The 25376-nt window shown below is 48.3% G+C and overlaps 2 protein-coding genes across 5 annotated transcripts; both read right to left on the reverse strand.

Annotated features, from left to right (window-relative positions):
• Positions 1-739: 739 nt before the first annotated feature.
• On the reverse strand, positions 740-13438 carry HBEGF (heparin binding EGF like growth factor). 4 transcript variants are annotated; one of them, XM_032847503.1, is made up of 6 exons: positions 13143-13438; positions 12758-12931; positions 8942-9116; positions 3623-3778; positions 2524-2614; positions 740-2182 (listed from the first exon to the last, which is right to left on the reverse strand). In XM_032847503.1, exons 1-5 carry the CDS (start codon positions 13186-13188, stop codon positions 2542-2544), a joined length of 624 nt encoding a protein of 207 aa, XP_032703394.1. In that variant the 5' UTR covers positions 13189-13438; the 3' UTR covers positions 740-2182; positions 2524-2541. The 4 variants fall into 4 exon arrangements, with proteins under 4 accessions (XP_032703394.1, XP_032703393.1, XP_032703392.1 ...); XM_032847502.1 differs by having other exon boundaries at positions 740-2187; positions 2525-2614; positions 8942-9119; positions 13143-13436; XM_032847501.1 differs by having other exon boundaries at positions 8942-9119; positions 13143-13434.
• LOC116861047 (voltage-dependent calcium channel gamma-8 subunit-like) lies at positions 13395-21606 on the reverse strand. The gene is made up of 2 exons (XM_032847506.1): positions 21569-21606; positions 13395-13899 (listed from the first exon to the last, which is right to left on the reverse strand). The coding sequence occupies exons 1-2, from the start codon at positions 21582-21584 to the stop codon at positions 13412-13414; spliced, it is 504 nt and encodes a 167-aa protein (XP_032703397.1). The 5' UTR covers positions 21585-21606; the 3' UTR covers positions 13395-13411.
• Between the last annotated feature and the right edge of the window lie 3770 nt (positions 21607-25376).

Genomic DNA, 25376 nt, shown 5'->3' on the forward strand with positions numbered 1-25376 from the left:
AAGGAGAGTAAGAAGAATGGGGTGGGCGAGGAATGTGCTATTGTCTAATAGGTTGGTTAGGAAAAGGCTGCAAGGCAGACAAGAGCTGGGTTACGTTTTACATGATGGCTCTGGCTGTTCTGTTAGAAATGGGCTGCACGGGAGCAAGGTGGAAGACAGCAGACCCAGCCAGAGATGACTGTGAGCGGGACCAGGGTGATGGTAGGAGCAGTGATCAGCTGTGGCTGCATTCAGTATATATTCTAAAGGTAGGTGTGATAAGGTCTATAGACAGATTGGTTGTGGAACATGAGAGGGAAGTCAAAGGGCCCTGTTTCCACCAGGGACAATGCTTCACTGCATAGAGAGCACAGGACCAGGCCCTGGGTCCAGGGTCTATTGACCAAATGGGTGGACGTCTTTCCTGATTACAGCTGGCCAAAATTCCTATGCGAAAGGTTTCTTTTCAGTTGTCTCAGAGGTGGTATAAGATAAATCCTAAGACAAATAATTGCAGTCAGACTGCCCATCCCAGCTCTGTCACTTACCAGCTGTGTATCTTCAGGAAAGTTATATAACCTCTCTGAGCGTCAGCTTTCTCTTCTGGAAAAATGGGACAATGATAGTACCTCCATCACACTGTTGCCTGGGATACCATGAGAGCATACGTAAAAAGGCCTGGCATAGAGCCCAATATCCACTCAGGGTTTAGGAACTACCTCTGTTAAACCAGTTCCCAGATAAAACAAGCAGACAGAAGTCTATGGAGTAAGGGTTATCTTTATTTGAATTGCAAAATAAAAATATGAACCAGGTTTGGAAATACAGGTTGTAACAGTTCAGAAATGGCACCAGAAACTTCCAGAAGGGACCACGACAACATACCTTTTTAGTTTTCGGTGAGGTGGGTGGGTTTACACAAAAGCCCTCCTCACCTCCAAACTCTGTAGTAATTGGTAGGTCATCAGTCAACAAGAACAGTCGGCTCCAATGTTTCCTGCTCCTCCTCAGCCTTTTTTTGTTGCTAAAATCTTCTCTAGATTATCCTCTGCTGCACTGACCCCCACATGGAGTAGCACCAGAAGAATGGCAGGAGTAAGAGAAATGTCTCGACACAGAGGAGAGGGAGTTCCCACTCTGTGGGCCTGGGGCCGTCGGGGTTAAGGAGTCAGGAGAGCTGCGGGCATGGAAGTCCAATCTCTTATGAGATTTGGCAGGGACAGGACACAGGCAAACACCAATATCTGTTGGTATGCTTGGACGTCAGCACCTTGGGCTTTCAAAACACAAACGGTAGACAATATTGCCTAGGCAAGACCGCAGTCCAACTCATAGAGAGGATCTGACAAGGTTAACTCCTTTATCTTGACTCTACTGACCTCCCGCTGTGGTACTGCGATTGTGGAAGATCTTCGGAAACGTGGACAGAGAGCATATTACCCCAGATGGGTCACGGACCCACCTTGGAGTTGTGGCAGAGGGGTGCGACGCTGAGCCAAGTGGTGGGGTATACAAGGTCGAGGGCCAGGAAATCGCCAAAGTAACAGACTAGGCACTTGAAATATTATTGTTAGATTGTTAAAAACTAAATAAATTAACATACATAGAATAAAATAAATATATAATTTAAGAGGCATTTTACAAACAAACGAACAAAAAATAGTTGTTACTTTTCCATCTGGGTAGAAGTCCCAAAATTCAGAGTTCTCGGGCTTGTTGTATTTCACAGTTAGCTCATCAAATCCTGTGCTAGAGGCTCCAAATGGCCGATCCCTTGGTGGCCGCATGAGTTCATGGCTTGTCAATCTTTGTTACTTTCTTCCCATCCACAAAGTTTTCTTTCATCCTCTCCTTCTTCTTTTTTATCAGTCAATGATCCTGGAGCATATGGAATTTAACTGGCATCTGAATCCAGAAGGTAATTGTTTAAATGAACTTATGGGGATACGTGAAGTTTGGAGGAGGGGAATCAGAAGGGCACGAAGGCCTCTCGCTTTTGCTTTCTTCTGACCAAGATCCCATTTTGACATATTCCATTTGGCACTTGAAGGCTCTGGTATTTCGGCAAAGCAATTATGGGAGGCCCAATCTAGACAGCAACCGGGAACGAAGGAGTCTTCCTGACTAGCTGTGACGTACTTTCCCTCTGCAGAGTCTACGATCAGCTGTGCCTTCTCAGAGGTAGCAGTCGTCCCGCAGATTCCTAAAGCACAAAAGGAAGGCATGTAAAGCTGGATCCAGTCTTAAGAGGTCTTAAGAGTCTCTCAAATCCAGTCTTATAAAGTAGGGAGCTCATCTGGGAATGGGCAGAAGAGGGGACAAGGATGGGAGAAGCTGTGGTCTCAGGCATCTCTCTCGGGTATTTCTCTAGCAATTGTCACCCCAAGTGGAGATGACCCACTGGAAACCTTTTTGAAAACCATTCTGCAATGGGACTCTGACTCCATAGTAGCCTGCCCCCCAACCCCTAGGTCAAGAGAAGAATTCAGAATGTCTTGAAGGAAAGATGGTGATGGTGCCATTGGGCAAACAATGGCCCATTACCTTGAGCACAGGTCTCTCTCAGTGGGAAGTAGTCATGCCCAACTTCACTTTCTCTTCACTTTCCACATCATAACCTCCTCTCCTATGGTACCTGGAGGAGACAAGTTTTGTGAGCAAGCTCTGCATGATATGACAGGGTGCAGGTCCCAGGGAAGGTCCTTCTAAAGGACACTGCCATGGTAGTTCCCTCCATTACTTGGAAAAGCCAAGATGGTCTAGCAGGGGGTGCCTGGGTGGCTCAGTGGGTTAAGCCTCTGCCTTCGGCTCAGGTCATGATCTCAGCGTCCTGGGATGGAGCCCCACATCAGGCTCTCTGCTCGGCGGGGAGCCTGTTCCCCTTCCCTCTCTGCCTCCCTCTCTGCCTGCCTCTCTGCCTACTTGTGATCTCTCTCCTCTGTCAAATAAATAAAAATAAAATCTTAAAAAAAAAAAAAAAAGATGGTCTGGCAGCCCAACAGACCTCTGGTCAAAGGCCCAAGTGCCCCAAGGAATGCCTGTCTCTAACAGCAGGCTATAATTTGCTGAGAACTTTGACCTCATTTACATGATCCTCATACTATCCTTATGAGGTAGGTAGACAGATTCAATCACTATGAGATTATAGCCCTCAGAGAGACAAGTAATTTGGTCCAGGTCTTACAACAGATGAATTACACAGCTTGGAAATGGGCAGAGTGTTTGGTAGGTCTCCCCCAGTCTAGAACATAACCTGGACTGGAAGTATGGCCTGAGGTTGAGATGCCTCAGAATTGAAAGGCTATATCACCAGCCATGCTGTGTCTATCAGAGCACACACTAATACCATCAAAACACAGAGCAAAGGGAAAGAACTGTTGTGAAGAGGTAGAGCCATGGGTGGGTCACTAGGCCTGCTATGAAAAGCAGGACCTACCACGACCTGGCAATCTTTGCCCTGGACTCACGGCAGGCCAGAGAAGCTAGGTTCCTAGAGAACCTGTACTCAGGAATGTCAGTCAGAGTCCTAGCCTGGAATTTGGGAGGTTGGAGGGCTCATGTGATGATCACAGACAGAAGACCCAGAGGGTGGAGGAATGGGAGTGATTTGCAGAAAGAGCTTGCAGGGGGCCCCAATACTCACCTAAACATGAGAAGCCCCACGATGACAAGCAGACAAACGGACGACAGCACCACAGCCACCACAGCCAGGATGGTTGTATGGTCATAAGTATATAAGCGATTTTCCACTGGGAGGCTCAGCCCATGGCACCTCTCTCCGTGGTAACCGGGGTGGCAGCTGATTCAAGACAGAACAAAGTGGAGATGAGGTTAGTGGTTTGGCCTCTCTCTACAGGCAATGGGCCTCCTGCCTGGGGCCATTGATAGCTCTCACAGCCTCACAGCCTATCAGTCCCTGACCTTGATCCCCACCCTTCCTCTATCCTTCTAGCAGGAGTCTAGGAAAAGGCCAAAACCCCTCTGAAGGTTCTGTGGCTTTCCTCCCCATCCTTCGCTCCCCCTGTCCATTCCCTCTGCTTCTCTGACTCAAGATTCCTGCTTCAGGCAGGGAAAAAGTGAGGGAGGACTTGAAGGTCCAAGCTACATATATTCCATGTGTGGATTATTTATTACATGTGTATTGGGACATGCTGTTTAAGCCCCTCAGAAGACTTAGGTCTGTGAGCCGGCAGGTTGAGCTGAGGGGACTGAGTATTACTTCCTCTAGTGAGGCCCCTTAACTCTGACCCAGAAATAAACCCAGCCTTCTCCACCACGGCTTCCAGCCCTCAGTTCCTCTCAGCCACGGCCCATCCTATTAATAGGTCCTGTTCCTTTGCCAGGAGTCATTTTTCTCAAGTTCCCTTCATTTAACTCCCAGCTCCCTCTGGGTGCAGGGCCCACTTCGAAAGCTTCACATCAACTTTTGGCCTCTGAACCTTGGGCTATCTGGCCTCCTCCATCATAGGACAAAGCAAACAAAACAAAGGTAACTTCTTCTTGCCCAGCTATCTTGCCAGAGCATGCAAAATGTCATGGAAAACAACCCTCTGGCTTTTCACACCAAGAAATCAATCAGACAGCAAATGCCTCTTGTAACATAAAGCATTTCCTCGAAGCTCTGAGGAAGACTTGGAAGCACTTTCGGTTGAACAAAACATTCATGTCCCTTCCTGCATCCGAGTGCCCAAGAGGCCCTTTGATATAGGTGGCGGCCCCCCATGTTACAGAAGGGCAGAGCTATCCTCCCCATGGTCACTCAGCGGAGCAGAAGTGTGGTCTCGGTTTGTCTGACTCTGAGCTCAGTGTGCTCCCCAATCCCACCCACAACCGCACTGGCACCATCTGCCCGGAGCCTCCAGGCCACTGGCTTGCTAATGGAAGCACCGAGAACCCTATTCTGAGCTGTGCCTCCACTGGGAAGCAGGTCGTGCCATGTGCTACCTCAGAGCAAGGAATCCCTTCTTGGCAAGAGGCACCCCGGAAGTGGACCTTTCCGGACCTGGCAGCAGCAGGGGGACCAGGCCACCCCTGACGAGTGCCAAGCAACTCTCCCTGCCTCAGCTCCTGCTGGGTGCTTTGGGGAACCATCCCCCTGAAGGACAAATGGGGGTCAGTCCCACAGACACACAGCAGGGCAGATGGCTCCATGCCTCGACTCTTCGTGAATCTGTTCCCTTGGCCAAGATGGGCAAAACAACCACCCCCATCCTGACAGGATACGGAGGACGCTCTCAGGAGTCCCCCTGGAAAATCACTTATGCATAACAGTTTACAGTTCATAAGGCCCTATCCCTATCTGCTAGCTCAACTGAGACTCATAACATCGGGTAGGCAGGTACAGCCCCATTTTACAGATTGAAAGATTAAGATTAAGCATCAGAAGATGTGATTTACCAAAAGTAGCACAACTAAGAAGCAACAAGACTAAGACTAGAAACCAGTCCTAGCAGATTCCAAATTCATGATTCTTTCCATTCTGAACAGCGCAGATTACCCCAAGGAAACGTATCTGATGAGGTGAGAGTTTCCTGGGGCTGTCTGACCCTGGTCTTTGACTTATTATTATTAACTTGAATAATAAATAGCAAGCATTAAAAGCTTACTGTGAGCCAAGCACTCTGTGTTAATTGGTTTACAAGAATCATTTCATTTCATTTAATCTTAAAAACATCTCTGTGAAGTAGGAGTTAGTCTCCCCATTTTAAAGATAGAGAGACTGAGGTTTAAATTCTTAGCTAATTTGCCCAAGGTTACGCAGCTAGTGAGAGGTAGAGCCAAGACTCAACCCAGCAATCTAAATGACTCTTTCAGAGACTATGCCTTCCTGGGTTAGGGGTGGGGGGAAGGGAAGTTGAAGCTGAGGCTGATTTTCACTTCCAGCCACCCCACAGGTAGTTACTCAGATGATAGAAATAAAGCTGGTCTCAGAGTCCCACAATTCCGTTACATAATCCGTCCACCCCCCCCCGACCCTGAGTCAAAAGGATAATAATGTAAACATCCTAATATTACCCACCTCCCCCTCCCTTTGCAGATGACTCCTGACTTCCCCAGGGAAGGAGGGGGGTGAGTACGTTCTAAGCATCCCGGGTGGGGACAAGATCATGTGTCTTGCTCAGAGCCAGCAACCCACCAAACTGGAACGTGTCCCTCCTACAGATGTTTGCTACCTATTTCAGAACTTGTATTACAATGGGAGTTAAGAACCCTCTAGGGTCCAGAGACTCTTCCAAGCAGGGTTTCTCTGCCCCTACTTCATGCCTTGCTGCTATTTCTAGCCAGGTGATCTTGAGCAAGTTACTTTTACCTTTTCAAGCTTTGGTTGACTTGTGTAAAACACATTATTAATAAAGACCTGTTTCACCAGAATATTGTGAAGATCAAATGAGATGTTACACTTAACAGCCCTTAACAAAAGGCCAAGTCCCACATATGTGTGAGTTAATATAAAATAGGACTCCAGAGGGTACTCTCCTGAGGAACAGGGCCCCGAAGTCTGATGGAGAGAGAAGGGGGCTCACCATTCCTTCTCAGCATCTGGCCAGGGAGGCCAAGGGAAGGCCCCAGGCCTGTCACTCTTCCAGCTGAGTTCTCCTCAGCCTGACTGCCTCTAAGTTTCCTCCGGCCACAGGAAACTTTGCAGCCGGTTTCTGGGTCAGCAGCCAGTCAGGAGCCCCAGGAAACGGCTCTCTGAGGGCAAATTTGGCTGGTGACACAAAAGGGTTTTCCTGTAAATGGTGGCTGCGGAGGACTGGTTTAGGAAGCCAGCTAGCCTCGAGCTGCTTCTCAGGGCAGCGCGGGCACACCCTGGCTGGCGGTTCCAGGGTCTAGAGGGAGGGAGGAGTAACAAAGGGCCCCAAATGTAGGCGCCCGGCTAGCACACTTCCCCACACCAGGAGCTCTGTGTCTTCTTGTTGCACTCTGCCCTGAGTGCCAAAGGCCAGAGGCAGGAGGTAGCCAAAGCTTAGACACAATCCAGCCCCTAGAAAATCTGCCTAGGAAGCAGAGACCAAGTCTTCAAATCAGATTGCTCTGCTCTTAGGCTGGTAAAAGCCTTAAGAGACCTCGAACATAACAGCTGTCCTCTATGAAATCCTATTCAAACTCTGTAAGGACAGATAAGGAAAAGGGACACAAGCCAACAACACCCAGTACAGCCTGGGGGCATGAAAGGTATGCTGGACTGGAAGTCAGGCACCTGAGTCCTTGTCCTGTTTCCATCCATTTATTTAGCTGTTGATCTCAGGCAAATCACTTCCTACTTCCTGGCTCTGGTTTCCTCACCTTTCAACTAGAGATAGCAAGTCCTGCCAACTCCCCACCTAGGGCTTTTGAGAATCCTAGGACATGACTGTAATTCCTCATTCCCTAGAATAGCTGGTACCAGGTAGATACTGAACATGTACCTGCTGGGCTCAGCTCATAATAAAAGTTAATTGGGAAGTTATGGGGTAAAGGAGAGAGAAGGCATTATCACCGTTAGGACCACCTTGGCCCTGGACAACCTTATCTACTGGCTTTAGCTGGTGGGTCAAGCCCAGCTGTCCAGGATAGCAGCCTTACAAAGGTTCTCAGCCGAGCAGTCCAAGTCCATCCACCAAAGCCCTGGGTCAGTTTGGACCAGACAGAATCCTGGCCTCAATCCACCTTGACTACCCTCAGAGTCACCGCCTCCATCCTGTGCTAATGATGGCGTTTCACAAATTGAAGACAAACATTTCCTACCCTATCCCAAGACCTTGGGAAGAATACTACTATGGGGACTGTCTATGTTACTCCAAAGCAACTCCCTCTAATACCAAGGTCCTGACAAGGATGTTATAGGGGAGGACACACAAGTGATCATGGACATGGTAGAAAGTGACAGGTCTGTCTGCCAATTGCCAAATACAGGGCAGCTTTGCTATCTGAGATCAGATAGGACAAGGAGGGAGCTTTAAAAAGACAAGGGATTGGTACTAATCCCAGTAGAAGAGATGCCAGGCTGCCAACCTTCTTGATGGGTTGAGAGGTGGTACACAGCTAATAGCCTCCTGGCCCTGTCCAGAGCCCAGGTCTCAGAGCCTGTCTCCCTACAGAGGAAGAGAGTGGACATTTGTAGTCGAATGTGGGTGTTGGCCCCAGGCACAGCAGCAACACGATGCCTGCCAGAGAGAATGGCAGTACTGTCATCTCCAAAGGGGTGCCAAGGCAGCCGTTTGCTGGGCTTGGCCTTAACAGAGTAGCTGAGAAACCCAGTGTCCCTCCGCCCAGGGAAAGGGTGGTGCTGCCTGACCAGGGGCTGATGCCTACTGGGTTGGGTTCCATTTCCTGTTAATTTTGCACAGAGGACATGTTCTCCCAATCCCATGGCCAAAAGGCCAATAACCTCTATGTCCCCCGACATCCTGGCCCTTGTGGGGATGAGGAAGAAGAAACAAAGGGGCTTCTCCCTGTTCCCGCGATGACTGCTTTCTGTATAGTCCAGCCATGCCTTCAAATCAACCCACGCATGCTCTCATATGAGTGCACATATGTCCGAGCACACACACATCTGTACGGCGTGAGTCCACATGCACCTCAGGGCTTGGGAAAGGAGGCCGCGGGAGCTCCCCTCCGCCTGGGAAGCCTACTCAGCCGTGTGTTCCACTGGCTTCTCCCATCTGAACTAGGGCCTGAGGTAGGACTGAAGGACCTGCCTTCAGGTATCAGCTCTCCTAGCCACACCCTTGCCTGAACAAGCAGGAAATGTCCCCAAGGATGAAAGAGCGTCATAAACCTACACCACAGGAAATTACATTCCATGCGGGGGAGAGCCCCTTCCGCTGACTAAAAATATTTCCCCTCCTCCCAACTTCCGCCTGAAGATTGAGAAGAAACTGGGTAGAATTATGAATTCAAGGAACAGTAACAACGAGGAACAGCCACGTGACTGACAAAAAGTGTGCTGAGCACAGTCAGCCAGGGAAGGGACACTCACATGCAGGATGGAGCCCGGAGCTCCTTCACATATTTGCATTCACCATGGATGCAGAAGTCCTTGTATTTCCGAAGACAAGGGTCTCTCTTCCTCCCTAACCCCTTGCCTTTCTTCTTTTTTTTCCCACGCTCCTCCTTGCTGGGTGTGGCCAGAGCCTGTGGCTTCGAGGAGAAAGCAGCTGCAGGAGAAAAGGACTCTGTTAAGTCTTTGACTCTTCCTAGGGGAAAGACCCAGAACAGCACCCTGTCTGGAAGGAATACGCACGCTCTGATGCCACCCGAAGTCAGAAGACTGGGGAAGGCCCCCTAGCTCAGTGCCTCCCAGGGGGCTAAAGGAAGACTAGGCAGAACCACCAGAAAGCAATGGAGGAAACAGAGGCTACAGGGGTCCCAGGGAAGGCATTTCTCAGGCTCAGTTTAAGAACTTCATTCGAACAATGCTAGCTTCTGTTAAGTAACTGCCGCTGACTGGGCAGTTCCAGCAAGCTCTCCCCCACCCCACTGTCCATCCCCATTGACTCCCCCACGCCCACTTGGTGCTATTTTGGCCTTAAATCAACCTCATTTCCTGATGTTGCACTCAGTGACCCACTTGCAGGAAGACAGTGTCAGAGATAAAAATTGCTTCTGGAGAAGGTACTTGGAGGGTTTTTGGGGGGCTGGGGGGCTCCTAAAATAACAACAGTGTCCATGTCCAGACAGCCCCCTCTGAGGCACCCATTAGCACCAGGTTACCATAAGCCCAGGCCAGAGCCAGGCTTAGGGACTGCAAGCAGGCTATCCCTGGTCAGAGCCTTGCTTTTTCGACTTCAAGCAGAATATTTACCTGGCTCTGTGTCCTTTGTAGCTCACTACTTCTCTCAAAGGTCTATTACATTTACTCCTAAATGTCCTGTTTATAGCTCTCTAGGATGGATGAGTATAGTGTGTACATGGGGGCAAAAGATGGAAAGTAAGGAACTCCAGAAGGAACTGGAACAATGATGACTCCCCCCATTCTTTCCACACTTCAAAGGGGGGTAAAACAGCCTCACACAGACATCCAGCCGGGACAGACCGTGGGCTACGCCCATCAGCCCATCAGGGGTCTGACGCCAGTCCTCTCTCCCCTGCTCCCAGAAGAAAAAAATGTGCCTGCTGCCCATAACTGTAGCCACGTGTCTGGTGTAAGCACGAACATCATACATAAGACTGGAGACCCAGGGTCCTCAAGCGGGAAGTAACTTGAAAGAATATCATGGTTTTCCATTTTCAGATGAAAAACTTGAGGTCCCAAAAGGCAGTAATTTGGTAAAGGTCATGCAGGGTTGAGATCAGAAATGTGGTCTCCAAACTGTGGAAAGAACCAAGATGCCCTTCAACGGACGAATGGATAAGGAAGATGTGGTCCATATACATTATGCAGTATTATGCCTCCATCAGAAAAGATGAATACCCAACTTTTGTAGCAACATGGACGGGACTGGAAGAGATTATGCTGAATGAAATAAGTCAAGCAGAGAGAGTCAATTATCATATGGTTTCACTTATTTGTGGAGCATAACAAATAGCATGGAGGACAAGGGGAGTTAGAGAGGAGAAGGGAGTTGGGGGAAATTGGAAGGGGAGGTGAACCATGAAAGACTATGGACTCTGAAAAACAATCTGAGGGTTTTGAAGGGGCAGGGAGTGGGAGGTTGGAGGAACCAGGTGGTGGGTATTGGAGAGGGCACGATTGCATGGAGCACTGGGTGTGGTGCAAAAACAAGGAATACTGTTACGCTGAAAAAAAATTAAAAAAAAAAAAGTCAAAAAAAAAAAAAAAAAGAAATGTGGTCTGTGGATTCCATATCCAGTGCTCTTTCCCAATATAACCAAACTGCTCACACACCCCTGTCCCTTCCCCTGGATAAGTCTAGAGCAACCGGGATGTTGAACCAGGAATGAGATAATAAATGGGCTCTGAAGTCAGCAGACCTGTGCTCCAACTTCAGCTGTGTGATTTTGGGCAAGTGGCTTAATCTCTCTGAACCTTGGGGTTCTCAGTAAGTAGTGGCTAGCACAAGTTTAATCTTAGAGGATTGCTATAGGATTAAGCAACCCACAAGAGCACAGTGATTGCCTAGAGCACAGTAGGTACTTAATAATTGGTAATAGTTATTAATTTTAGATGATAGGATCCCCAGACCTGAAAAAAAAAAGAGCTTTCACCAAGCAAAGCCAAGAGAAGGGAAAAAAGGCAGGTGCCAGTAGTGCCCCAGTCCCGTTCCCTCTGGTGTAGACCCAAGTCCCTTCAGAGCTCAGACGGTGAGGCAGATGCTCAGAAAGACCAGAGCTATGGTAAAACTGTGGCAGGAGGGGCAAGCCAACAAGAGAGGAAGAGAGTGACAGGGTGACAGCGACACTCCTGCCAGGGACAGGGAGCAGTGAGTCAGGTTCTGCAGAGGTATGAGGAGCAGCCGTGTGGGTGGAGGGTGAGTCACAGCCCAGCTCTGCCCAGCCTAAGAGGAGAGGGCTTGGAGAATCCAGGTTGTTCCGGCCAGGGGTGACCCAAGGAGGCTACAGGGAGAGGACAAGGGGTGGCAGCTCAGGCTCGGCTTGGGAGCAGACCTTTGATTCATACGAAGCAGAGATAGCACCTAAGAGAAGCTCTGGATAAGGCAGGGCTGGAACAGGTGGGTATCTTTCCAACCAAATTAGTCATTCTGGAGCTCCAGGGCTCAGTCCCTGCTCCACCCTTAAGAATCACTGCAGGTGGCTGGAGGCAGGCAAGTGGGCAATGCTGGAGGCTCTGGGCTCAACCACAGGCACATCTGCTATGGTCCTGCTATGGTCATGACGTCAGCACCTGCACACGAGGGTTGTTTCTGATGAGTCTGGGGAGACCTACAGCTCAAATCTCTCCATCTGTCTCTGTCTCCCTCTCTTTCTGTCCCCCTAGAATATTTTTGGTCAGACAAGGACCTACACCACCCCTGCCCCCCAACACACACATGGTAGGTCTGAGATCTCTGCTCAGAGCCCCAGAACCTAGAGAGATTTAGAGAGTGAGACATAAAGGGAGAGGGAGAGAGAAGTGGAAAGAGAGAGAATTAGATGGAGAGGAAGGGACAGAGGAAGTGTCTTTCTCTAAACTGGGAGAGTAGGAGCCTGGAGATGGGATGCCAAGGCTTGGAGGATCCCACCTGGCCCTTCATCCCTTCTCTCAGGGACTCAGGGTGCTCCGAAGTCTCTAGGCTTTGGGTAGGATGTGTAGATACCCTGCATTTCATTATATCTCCCTAGGGACACTGTGCCCACTGCTCATAGGCTCCCAAGGAGGTGCTGGCCTCACCCCCCTTACCTGGGGGACCAAGAGTTCTTCATTGCCCTCTGTTTCTCCAATCTGGAGACAGGTGGAGAACACTGCACACCCCTACTATGTTCCTAGGCTCTCCACATCTGTCATTTTATACATAATAGTCATTTGATGGAGGAATTAAGACTTGCACCCATTTTTATGTAGAAACTCTACCGAAAGCATCCCAACCATTCCTCCTTGTTCCTTACTCCAGCTTAGCCCAGAGGACTGTACAAGACCCCAGACCCCTTACCTTCTCCCTAAGCTCTAAATTACCCAGAATGGCAGCAACTCGACATGTGAGACTCAACAGCAAGAAATACAGCGGGACCCACATTTCAAGAACCCCGAGTAAGCTGGTCAGGCTCAGCAGCTTTTCCTTGAAGTCCTCCATGAATATCCCCAAACCATAAGCACGCCCAAACAGCGAGAAGCCTCGATCTACGTATTCTTCAATTGCCCAGCGCGGGCTCGAGGATGGGCAGCCCTCACACCCACCTCTTAAAAGGTCCAGGTCTGTCTCTTCTAAGTTCAGGACTTCCCTGCCCCGGCCGCCTTCCGGGGCCAGTAGCTGGTCTGTAGATTCGGTGGGAGAGTCCAGGTTGCCGGTTCCAGCTGCCAGCCCTCTCCGAAGCCGCTCCAGGCTCTCGCCAGTCACCAACGCCGAGAGCACTGCGGGCGAGGGGCGAGGCCGCATCAGAACCCCCTCTCCAGACCCCCGGTCGCCACGCACCAATGCTGGCGCCCGCCTGCCAGGGAGCACGGGCCCCACCAAGTGGCCCGCGCTGGGGTCGCTGCAGCGACCTTCCCCGGTGCCCCCCAGCACAGTGTCCCCCAACCCCCGCCCCTCCCCGACCTCCGGGGGCGTCGGCAGCTCTCTCACCTGAAGCCAGAAAGAGCTTCAGCACCACCGACGGCAGCAGCTTCATGGTCCTAGACCCGGCGGAGGCGGCGAGGCAGCAATCACTTCGGAGGCGGCGGCCACGGGGCGCTGGCACGGGAGCCGGGGCGGGCGGAGCGCAGGAGATTCGGCCGGTTTCGGTGTGCCGGCGGCCTCTGGGTGCAAGCCTAGCAGGGACCTGCGTGGAGCTGGCGGCCGCTGGGCGTCTGTCTGCTCGCTCTGTCCGTCCGCCCGCCCAAGCCCCTGGTGTCTCAGTCAGGCGAGCCACCGGCCGCCCGCAGGTCCCTCAGTCGACTGAAGGCTCCCGGGAGCGCGGCTGGGAATAAGGCTCCGGGAGGCGCCGAAGCTCCGCCCCGCCCCCCTCCCCCCTCCCGCGCTGGGCCGCTCGCCCGGCTCCCGGCGCCGGCAGCGCAGCCCCCGCAGCCCCCAACTCCGCGGGCGCGGCGGGGGGGAAGGGGGCGGGAGTAGGAGGCGGCGCTCACATATTTTGGGACCAGGCCAGGGCCGCCGCTGCCTGACTGTGGGAAGGACTGCTGACCGGCAGGTGGCGGGGACCAGTTCCTACCTTTCCCCAAACGCTTGTCGCGCTGCAGCCTTGTGACTGTCGAGCTGAGCTCTGTCCTTGGACACCCCTCGTTCCTTCCCCCTGTTCCAGGCCTGGTTCCCTCCAGCCATCCCTGCTCCACACCAGGGTTCTGCACCCATGTCACCTTCTGAAGGGTAACACTCGCGTCTTTGCCTAGCAACACAGCAGATAGTAAAAAATTAATTCATGTATCATTTAAAAATTGGACACATGAATGCCAGCAGGTCTCCCGAGCCCAAAGTAACGGGAGTTGCAGTTGCAGGCACTTGGTATCAATCCAGCGAAAGCAAAGGAAGTTAGTATTCTAGCTGCTGGAGTGGCTTCCCTCCACATTTCTCCCAAGGAACACAGTCTCAAAACCATTAAGATTTTTGAACTATGGATTATAATTCCCAGGCTTCTGGGATCAGAGAGACAATGGTTGTGCAACACGCTTCATAGTATTCCGTCTTGGAACACCCTTCTTCCCCAACATCAAAACTGAGACCCTCTCCCATAGGAACCAGCTGGCTAGCCTAGGTTGCTATGTTCAACAAGTGCCAGGAGACTAATGTGTTGCTCCTCCAACCTATGTATTTTTCCAGGGGTCTTCTGCTGTCAATGTTCTGACCCAAAGAAATGACTCTCCCAGTAGATATTTCAGCTCCCAGAGACATGCTGGGGAAGGAGTTGTGTGACACAGGGCTGGGTTGGCATTCAGAGCCCTCAAATTGTGCCAAATAGAGCTGCTTGCCTGATTCAGCCCATGTGTAGAGATAAAAACAGGCCTCCTATTTATACCCAGGCTATCCCCCACTGTCTCTCTCCATCCCCACTTTTGCAGGGGTCTGCCCTCTTGACCTGTTCCTACCAACCCTTCCCAGGCCTAGGTTTCCATAGTACACTGGAATTCCTACATACCTAAGTTGGAATCCAGACCTGGCTGCTTCCTGAACAAACTTGAACAAGATATTTAATTTCATTGAGCCTCAGTTTCCAAATCTCTCAAATGGAAATAACAACAATAATAAGGCCTACTTTGTAGAGAGCTTTTGGAAGATTGAACGAGGAAACTCCTATAAGAAAACAGTTAGTACAATTCCAGGCGTATTATAAGCTCTCAATAAAAGTGACCTATTATCTTATTATCACTAAGCATCCTACCTTGACTGTTCTGTTCCCTTAGAGCCTTTTCATCTCTCCCTTCCCGCCAGGTCTGAGGCTATATGTTGTCGGTTGGACTGGTTTTAGGTGGAAGCTCACCTGTCACCTATTTGGCCAAGTGCCACTGTGGGATTATTCTTTTGGGTGATCACTAGTACCTTAGTGGATGGTCACCACCCAGGCCACACCTTTGTTCTCCCTCAGCAACCGCCTGACCACCTTCTTCCCCCAAACAAAACCACTCTGGGATCAGGGCTCTCCTTGGGGGAGGGTGGAGGGAAACACTTCCTGACACACAGCCAAGTCACCCCTTGCCCCTACCTGCCTCCAGGGTCACACCCTGCTTTCCTGTCCCAGCCTGCCTCTCCCTTTGCACGCTCCGTCTTTCCGCCTTCTCACCTCCACATCAGCCTTAGCCGCCCCATTCATGGGGCAACTCCAAGCTTTCACCACACCTAGGAGCCTCACCCCACCTCGGTTTGTGTGTCAGCTAGGTTTTACGGGAAGGGCCTGGAAAAAGAAGACAAAGACCTGGAATGCCTTTGGGACAGTCATTTCCCCTCTCAGAACCCAGGGTGTCCTCTGATCAAAGAAAATAAATCAAAATTCAGGCTGGGTTCATTCCATTAGCTTATTTATTCCACAAACATGCAATGAATGCTTTCAGGCACAAGGGACACAGCAGTAAACAAGGCAACCAAGAATGTGCTTTCATGATGCTTCCATTCTACAGAAAGGGAAACAGGCAACATATTAAGTAAATTTAAAAAATGAGAAACAGCTATAGTGCAAGTTCAAATGCAATGATACACTATAGGGGGAATGTGTCCCAGTGCTTGGGATGACACTTTAGGTGCAAACTCGTCTCTGAGCAGGTGATGTGTAAGCCGAGGCCTGAATAAAAAGAAGGAAACAGACTTGTGCTCATCCATTGCTAAAGCATTCCAAGCCACATACATAGCGCACCAACTGAAGTGGGAACAAACTTGGAGGATTCAGGGAACAGCAAGAAGGCCAGAAAGCAAGGAGGGTTATAAGATAACCTTGAAGCAAAGGCTAGGGACAGAGAACAGAGGACATTACAGGCTCAAGTAGGTGCTGGAATTTATTTCCTATCACTGTGGGCATCAAATGAGATGGTGATGGGAAAACACAATTATGCAGGATCTTTTTCATGTATCCTAGCGCCCCCCCCCCCACACACACATACGCACCGGCTCTCTGGCTGTCAAGTGCCCGGTATACTCCTAAAGAAGCAGAGTCTAAATGGGCCACTCCAATTTCCCCAACTGTCTATGGACCATAAGCAAACTGAGGCTTGAAGACTCACTGGCCCTGGGCCACCTGTGAGTCACAGAGGGCAAATCCAGAGCAGAAACCCTGGCATCCTGTTCTCCAGCCCTGTCCTGGGTTCCCTAGCCTCTGGAAAGACAGTTTTCATGGGACACTGAGTGTCATTGACTCACTGCCAGGCCATAGGGACCTTGATCTGGGGAGAGAAGCCAGTGGGGAGGAGGTGGGGGAAAGGGGTACTGGTCAGGAGAAGAAAAGGGAGAAAGGGACTTGGAGAGGGAACCCACCGGAATCCCTTCCCTAATGTGGCCAAGATGTCTATGCCAGCAGATTGGTTCGCCCAAAACTGACTCTGCATCAGCTTACCTGAGAATTTATTAAAGATAAAAAGATCCAAGCCCCACCCAGTCCTCCTAATTCAAAACCTCCTGGGGTAGAGCCCAAGCCTTTATACTTTTGTTGGTAATTCTGACATCAACCCGGTTCAGAAGCACTGGTCTACGTAATTAGCTAGAATAACTTATCCAGCATCTGAACAAAAAGTGTGACTCTCTGGGGTAGAGGGGTTTAGGTAATGTCGCTTGTCCTGTGCGCAACACTTCACACACATTATCTTGTACGATCTTTACAATTGCCCTAAGACTAGCTATTCTTCCCCGTTGTAAGGTCTTGCTAAAAACAGGTATGTAGCAGTCCAGGTCACCCAGCTAGTGAGAATCTAAGCCTCGATTTGAATTCCTTCCTTCTTCCTGGGCTTCTGTTCTTGAGCTCAACACTGCCGTTAACAAATGGATGAGACAATGGCTGCCTTCTCCCTCCTTCTACAGTCAGTAACACTGTCAGCTTTGCTGAGGCTCAGGGCTCCATCTGTCCTGCGGAAGGCAATGATAAGAATCAGCCTCGAGGCCGGAGGACTAGGTAAGACAGCAGAGCAGCTAGTGAAATGGGTATACCTTTGTGAGCCAGACAGCCAAGGGTTCAAATTTTGAATATGCTATTTGACTTATTTATTTATTTGTTTGTTTTTGCTTTCTAGCTTAGGACCCATTATTCAACTTCTTTGACATACAGTTTGCTAATCTGCGAGACGGGAATAATAATAGTAGTTTTTACTATAGGGGTTTGTGATGGTTAAATCAGATCATGTGTGTAAAGCAGAATATGATGCCTGGCACATGGTAGGTGCTTCCTTGGTGACAGCTGCTACTAAGAACGAATGCTTCAAAAAAAAAAAAAAAGAAAGAAAAGAAAAAAAAGAAAAAAATGCATGCACGCACACACACACACACACACACGCACACACACACAATCCCCAAATGCTGCTTCCTTCTCTCCTTCCTTCTTCTCTCTCTTTTTTTCTTTCTCTCTTTCTCTCTCCCTCCTTCCCTTCCTTTAAGTGGGAAATTTTATAATGTGACAGCCATCCTCATCTCTCTGCTGAGAGATCATCATGCTTACGATGAGATGGTAGATCTCCAAGGCCTCCTGGAATTTTGAAAACCTTTACCCAAGACAGCAACCCTGGCTCAGAGTTCAGAGAGTAGCAGGTGTCCCCTGGGAGAGGGGATTCCGCCTCTTTCTCCTTCCAGTGTACCAAGAGAAGGAGACCCAAATCTCTGCTGGCTGGGGAAAGGGCACCTCCCTTGAGGGTACTTCTCTCTTAGGGTATGATGAGCCCAGAGTTACCGAAACTTGAAAGCTGAGAGTTACGGAGTCATGGTTCCTTGCCCTAAACTGCTTTCATCCCCACTCTCTATCCCAACTTGAGCCCAGCAATCAAGCAATTTTGGGGTTGCAGCTGGATTTGTACTCAGATCTGCCCTTTGGAACCCCCTTGTACCGCCTATGCTGCCTGGGCTTTCCTGGAGGTCGTGCCAGGTAACATTTCATACGCACCCAGGGATGAGCAGGACCGCCTGTCTGATTGCCCGGGTTTGGGACTCATTTGAATAGGATGAAGACTGGGGTGTGGAGGGGAGTTAGGGGAATCAGGAGTCCCTGTCATTCCCAGATATTGAGGAGGGAATATTTATAATGTGCTTGGCTCAGACCTGGATTCCTAGCCATCCTCCTCCATTTCTGGGCCCATTTCTGTGACTTTGAGGGATTAGCAGGGCTTTACCGCTCTGGCCATCCGCTCGCACAGATGGCTGTCTGTCATCAGGAAGGGGGCGAGTGATTCCTCATTCAGCCACCACACAACCCATCTCCCTCTTTAAGCCTCGGATTCCTCACATGTAAAATAAGAGGCTGAAGCACTATTCTGTGTTCAGGCACTGGCCAGTAAATATCCCTCCCAAACTGTTTGCAGGCCTGCTGTTGTTCAAAGTCCAGCAGAGACAATACCATGACAACCAGCAGTGCCTGATCTATGAGGCATGATAACCTTTCTCTCCGTGCCTCTTCGTCTCTCAGTGTGGAGAATAACAATCTACTTAAGGGGTTCTTGTGGCTAAGGAGATGGCACCTGTGAAAGCTCTTGGCAAAATGGAGAGTCCTACATAAATAGGTCAGTACTATTGTTACTAACTTCTCTAGGGCTCAACCTTGGAATGAGGTCACATCAAATCCTGTACCAGGAATGTGTAAGTTCGGGTTCTCTTAGAAATGCAATCACAAAGCTGCAATTTAAAAATTTAACCTTATCCATCTGCTTTTTTTTAATAACAGAGCATTGATCCAGGACAATGATTCACAAAGTAAGAGATGCTGCCCCCTAGGGGTCATTATGGGAATCTGTGGGGAGTTTTTGGTTGTCCAAAAACTAGGGAGTCTTCAGGCATTTGGAGGAAAAGATGTCAGGCTCACACATTTAAAAATTGCTCCCCCAATTGTCCCATATTCCACATACTTTTGAGTGTCTTTCCAGACATTCATATGGGTGATAAGCTTGATTATAATCACTTGAGCCTAGAATCATCTCTAATTACCATAAAAATATAGAAAGAGTTTTTTTAACACTGACTTTCCCAAGAATTAAATTAGCATGAACTGTTCATTTTGGTGGTATCTGAGTTCTTAAACAACACACTTGTGTCAGTTCTTAAACAACACACTTGTTGAGTTCTTAAACAACACACTTGTAGGTGTCACATTCAAAGTAAGTCTGTGTAGGTGCAAGCAATGGGCTTCTTCATTGAGATTTCTAGAGTCATTCTTGAGCAAGCATTTGCATATTCAAATAATGTTATTTTATTTAAGACAAAAATTTTTTAATTTAAGTAATCTTTGCAACCAGTGTGGCATCTGAATTCATGATGCCAAGATCAAGAGTCACGTGCCCTACCAACTGAGAAAGCCAGGTGCCCCTATTTTTTTTTTTAAGATTCATTTGTTTAAGAGAGAGAGAGTTAGAGGGAGAGAGAGAGCAGGGGAGGGGCAGAGAGAAAGAGAGAATCTGAAGCAGGCTCCATGCCCAGAGCAGAGCCATGTCCACACAGAGCTTGATCTCATGACCCTGAGAACTTGACCTGAGCCAAAACTAAGAACCTGATGCCTAATTGACTGCATGACTCAGGCACCCCAAGGTGCCTCTATTTTATTTTTAATCACTTTCTCTTTTCTATTAATTAGGGCATTGACTTTCTTTAAAGAGTAAATGTGCAATTATGGTGATTATTTTACAATATATACAAATATTAAATCATTATGCTGTATACCTGAAACTAGTATTATAATGTTATATGTTAATTATACCTCAATTTAAAAAAGTGAAATTAGGAGTGCCTGGCTAGCTCAGTTGGTAGACCATGCGACTCTTGATCTGAGGGTCATGTGTTCAAGTCCCACATTGGGTGTGAAGCCTGCTTAAAAAAAAAAAGAAGGCAAGAATAAAGTATATAGAATTGTATCTCTATAATTACTTTATTTTTTTAAATTCACATTTTTGAAAGTTTATTTATTTAAGTAATCTCTGCATCCAACTGGGGCTTGAACTCATGACCCTGTGATTAGGAGTCTCATGCTCTTCTGACTGAGCCAGTGAGGTACTCCTCTCTATAATTATTTTAAAATGCTTTCGAAACCTATGTATGGGGGAAAGAAACTGGAAAAAAATACATCAAAATATTAACATGGATGGATTCCTACAAAAGAGAAGAAAGTAAATGTACAGATAGGCTATTCTCTGTGAACTTTATTTCAGGATAGTAAAGGAATATTAACATATTTGCTATAAAAAGGAAATATTTATTCTGACATGGCTGAGGACCACTAACACCAGAAAAATTCACATGAGAACCCTTTCTGTATCCTTCATAAAAGTGCTATTCTAGATACTATTATATATAAGGTCCCTGGCCAGTGCCTGAATAAGGTATAACAAATTCCTCTTATAGTTAATTCAGTGTTAGAAAGTTTGGTTCTTATAACTATCTAGTACAGCTACCTCCTTTTATTAGATAATGACAAAATGTCAAATTCATAGGTTCTCTTTTTGCCTCCACTGTCAGTAAGATCACAATTAAGTATTGATGCTTGGAGCACCTGGGTGGCTCAGTCGGTTAAGCATCTGCCTTCAGCTCAGGTCATGATCTCCTGGGATCGAGCCCTACATCAGGCTCCCTGCTCTGCGGAGAGCCTGCTCCTCCCTCTCCCTCTGCTGCTCTTCCTGCCTGTACTCACTCACTCTCTCTGTCAAATAAATAAAAATCTTTAAAAAAATAAAAGTTCTGATGCTCAGTTGCAATGATTATCCCTAGTCCAGAATTTTGAGGAAAATTGTTTCTTTCTTCTCCACTTTGGTTTCATTACGAGTGCTCATTTTTTAAATATTTACTTGTATCCATGTCTTTTATTGTCTTTACATCTCTTCTGGAAGTAAACGGAGCATACATAATTAATGTGAAACTCAGAAATCACATCCCTGTAGCTGCCTTGCCAACATTTCCTGAATGTGGAAGGCTCAGTGGCAGGGGCATGGAAAGCCTGAGGCGGAGAAGTTTGTGCCATGTGCTGGTGGTTTTGTGCTGCAGACTCAGGTTCTCTGATACCTCTTCCTTCTCCTCTTCAAATGCCCTGACCCCTGTACTCCAGAAGGAGTGTGGGCGTTGTGAGGAGTAGAAGCGGGCTCCAACACTCAGGGCCCACTCCAAATGTTTCCTGAATCTTGGTGGTCTGGGGTCAAGGTGAATGTCAGGGAAGGGTATTCCAGCTCCAGGGTCAGAGAAGCCCAGGCCCCGAAAGTGGAGAGACCCTCCCTCCACATGCATTCCACTAGCATCTTGTTTGAACCCCTCAGAGCAGAGGCATTGAAGCTCAGGTTCAGGGATGCAAAGGACCCCTTTCTGAACCCTGGGTCCACTAGCCACTAGCTATGACTTTGGCCAAGGTACCAAGGTACCTCTGAGGCTCAGTTTCCTCATTCAGAAATGGGGTTGATACCTACCTCCAAGGGCTGTCATGAAGACTCATGGAGATGACCACGAGGTGCTAGGGCAGTGCTTGGAACCTAGCAAGCACTCAGAAGCCAACAGGTGCTGCTCGTCCCCCGGGATCCATGTTCATCTTGCGTCAGTCTGCCGTCCACAGCTGGGAGCAAGTGTGTCTGTTAAATTGCAGCTCCTTGCTCATAAGCTCAGCAGCTGTGGCAAACTGCTTCACCTTTCTGAATCTCAGTGGTTTTTTGTTTTGTTTTGTTTTAAAGATTTTATTTATTTATTTGACAGAAAGGGAGAGAGATCACAAGTAGGCAGAGAGGAAGGTGGGGGGCGGGGAACAGGCTTCCTGCTGAGCAGAGCCCGATGCAGGGCTCCATCCTAGGACCCTGAGATCCTGAACTGAGCTGAAGGCAGAGGCTTACCCCACTGAGCCACGGAGGCGCCCCCCGAGTCTCAGTGTTTTTATAATAAAGTGGGAATAATGAAATGTGCTTCATATTTGTGGTGTGAGTAAAATGATTACTAGTGAGTAAAATGATTAATTTATTTTATGAAAAGGAGTTATGCAATTATATTTTGTTATTTTTACTCTTATGGGCATTTTCTATTTTTTTCTACAACGACTATGAATTTAAAAAAACAAATATGAATGATTTATGTATTTCAAGCCACTTTTAAAGCCATGATTTTTCTTTTTTTATTAAAAAAAATTTTTTTTAAGATTTTATTTATTCATTTGACAGAGATCACAAGTAGGCAGAGAGATGGCAGAGAGAGAGGAGGAGAGAAAGGAGGAGCAGGCTCCCTGCTGAGCAGAGAGCCTGATGCGGGGCTCGATCCCAGCACCCTGGATCATGACCTGAGCCGAAGGCAGAGGCTTTAACCCACTGAGCCACCCAGGCGCCCCATAAAGCCATGATTTTTCTTAAAAAATACTGGGGCACCTGGGTGGCTGAATCGGTTAAGGGTTGGACTCTTGGTTTTGGCTTAGGTCATAATCTTAGAGTCTTTGGATCCAGCCCTGTGTTGGGCTCCCTGCTGAGTACGGGCTCTGTTTGAGATTCTCTCTCTCTCTCTCCTTCTCCTCCTCTTCTCTCTCTCTGTCTCAAATGAATAAATACACAAAAGTCTTTTTAAAAAATTAAAACATACTTAAATTTATTGAAAGCTCATTACATTTTAGGCATTGCTCCGAGCACTCTATATACATTATCTCATTTCATTCTCATAACAGTCCTCTGAGGAAGATAGCATTTTCACCCCCAGTTTATTGATGAGAAAAACCAATGCTTAAGGAAGTTGAGCAACTTGCCCAGCTTGGATGTGATACACTGTTGTAAAACTGTACACACATGGGCACATACGTAGGCAAATGAGCGCATGCAGAAATAAAGGAAATCTGAATCAGGGCTGTAGCCTAGCTAACAGTATTGTGCCTCTGTCTTTTTCCTGGTTTTGACATTGTGCTATCTTTATGTAACATGTTACCATTGGGGGAAGGTGGATGAAAGGTGCTAGCTGAAGATCTCTTTGTATCTTTTTTGCAACTTCATTTCTTCTTCTATAATTAGACTCTCATAAATGGTCAAAAAATTAAAGAGTTTTTTAAGAAGTAAAAGTTTTGTTTTTAAAGGCTTATTTATTTGAGGTGGGGGAGGGGCAGAAGGAGAGGGAGAGGGTTTTTTTTTTTTTTTTTAAGATTTTATTTCTGTATTTGAGAGAGAGCATGAGTGAGAGAAGAGTGAGTGGCAGTAGGAGGTGGGAAGGGCAGAGGGAGAAGGAGAAGCAGGTTTCCTGCATGTGGGGTTTGAGCCCAGGACCCTGGTAACATGACCTGAGCCCAAGGCAGATGTTTAACATTCTGAGCCACCCAGGTACCCCAACAAAGAGAGAGTCTTAAACAGAGTGCACACTAAGCTCAGAGCCTGACGTGGGGCTCTATCTCGTGACCCCAACATCTCCACCTGAGCCAGTCTCTTAACCAACTGCACCAGCCAGGAACCCCAAGAAGTAAAAGGTTTTTTCTTTTTTTAAGTTGTTGCAAGAATTATGTGAGATAATGTGCCCAGGACAGGGCTGGATATAATTGACATATCAATATATATTTTCTTTCTTTCCTACCCTACGAGTGACTGTTTTCCATTGTCTAGTAATAATAGCCTCCATATTATGTATACTATGTGGTAGGCTTAATTTACATCCATTGTTTCATTTAATAAAGCCTCTGGTGGGTACTTTTATTATTCTCCTTTTGCAGATAAGAAAACTCAGGTTCCGCAAAAACTAATCTCTTCTCCACTTGCTGGGAAGTGACCAAGCCTGGATTTATACCAAGGTAGTCTGTTCATGACGCCACTCCCTTCTACTCCGGGTTGAGCTCAGAGTATTGCGTGAAAGTATGCTTTGAACCTTGGAAATCATCTACCCCAACTGTTTTAATTTATACAAAGAAAACAGGCCCAGAAAGGGGGAAGGACTTTAGTAAGAACGCCTAATAAATCTGTGACTGAGCCAGGATGAGAACCCAGTTTTTAGATTCCTGGGTCAGAGTATTTTCCAGGGCCAACACCCAAGGCTACTCGCCCATTTGGCCTACCTTCACTGAGCCCTGCCTGGGAGATAGCTGGTGCCCACAGACAAAGCTGCAAGTTCTCACTCACATCCCTCACCAACCTGCACAGCTCACGGCACTTAGGACCCAAGAGGCAGCAGTGGACCCTGGGGACAGGGGAGGCATGGTGGCCCTCTACTGCAGGCATTCTTGGGGGGCCAAGTAGTTGGGACCACAGAGAAGGCAAGGTAAGACCCTCTGAACTTTGGCAGTGGGGGTGGGAAGGGAGGCTCTATGTGTGAGGGGGTTACTCATGCCAAGTGCCTGTTCCTGTCTCCCTCAGGCTTTCTTGAGTCACTTGCCCTGAGGTTGGGGCACATTCTTGAAGTGGGTGATCACAGGGATTCCAGGCCCTCCTAGGTCCTAGGCCAGTTTCTATTCCTCCTGGAGCTGAAACCAACTCCCCCCGCCCCCACCTGAGACTCAGCACCTCCTCTCCAAGTGGCAAAATAGTGACTCACTACTTTCATTTCTATCCTGGGACCTCCTTGGACTAGGGCAAATCGCTCGGCTCCAAGTCCACACCTGGGGTTGGAGGGGAGAATCAGCCCAAGTCCCATTTCCCAGGAGGGAGGGGGTCCCATGTATCCAGTGAAGGGTTTGACCCACACTCAAAGAGCATGATTATCCCTCTCTCTCCATCCTTGTTGCGCCCGCCCCCCATTCCATCCCACTGGGCCAATCCAGGGAAAGTTGGAGGATTAAAGACACCACCCCCTCAGCCCTGCTCTCTCGTCATCTCTGCGCCCTGGTGGGTCCACTGGGGAAAAGGGCTGATGAGTGGACCAAGCGATCCTGTCCGCGGGGAGCAGCGCCCTCGTGTGACCTCCAGGAGAAGCGCATTTATTTTCCAGCCCCTCCCTTTCTATGAGCTCATTTAGCAAATATTTATAGAGTGCCACTAGGTGCGCTAGGGGCAGTTGTTGAAGAAGATAGGTAAAATACCTGCTCACTGAAACAGTACATTCGTGTGTGTGTGTGTGTGTGTGTGTGTGTGTGTGTGTGTGTGTGTGTGTGGTGGGGCAGGCAATAAACGGCAAATAAATGAGGCAGATTGTAGTAGTGATAACTGCTGGGACGAAAATAAAACCGAGAACAGTGTTGGAGACACAGGGCTGGGTGGAAAAAACAAGGTCTCCTTGAGTAGGTAATGTCAAAGATGACACTTAAGTTACTGGGACCCAGTCATGTGACGATCTGGGGCA

Source organism: Lontra canadensis, unplaced genomic scaffold, assembly GCF_010015895.1.
Source record: "Lontra canadensis isolate GAN:19392208 unplaced genomic scaffold, GSC_riverotter_1.0 scaffold189, whole genome shotgun sequence".
Classification (NCBI taxonomy): Eukaryota; Metazoa; Chordata; class Mammalia; order Carnivora; family Mustelidae; genus Lontra; species Lontra canadensis.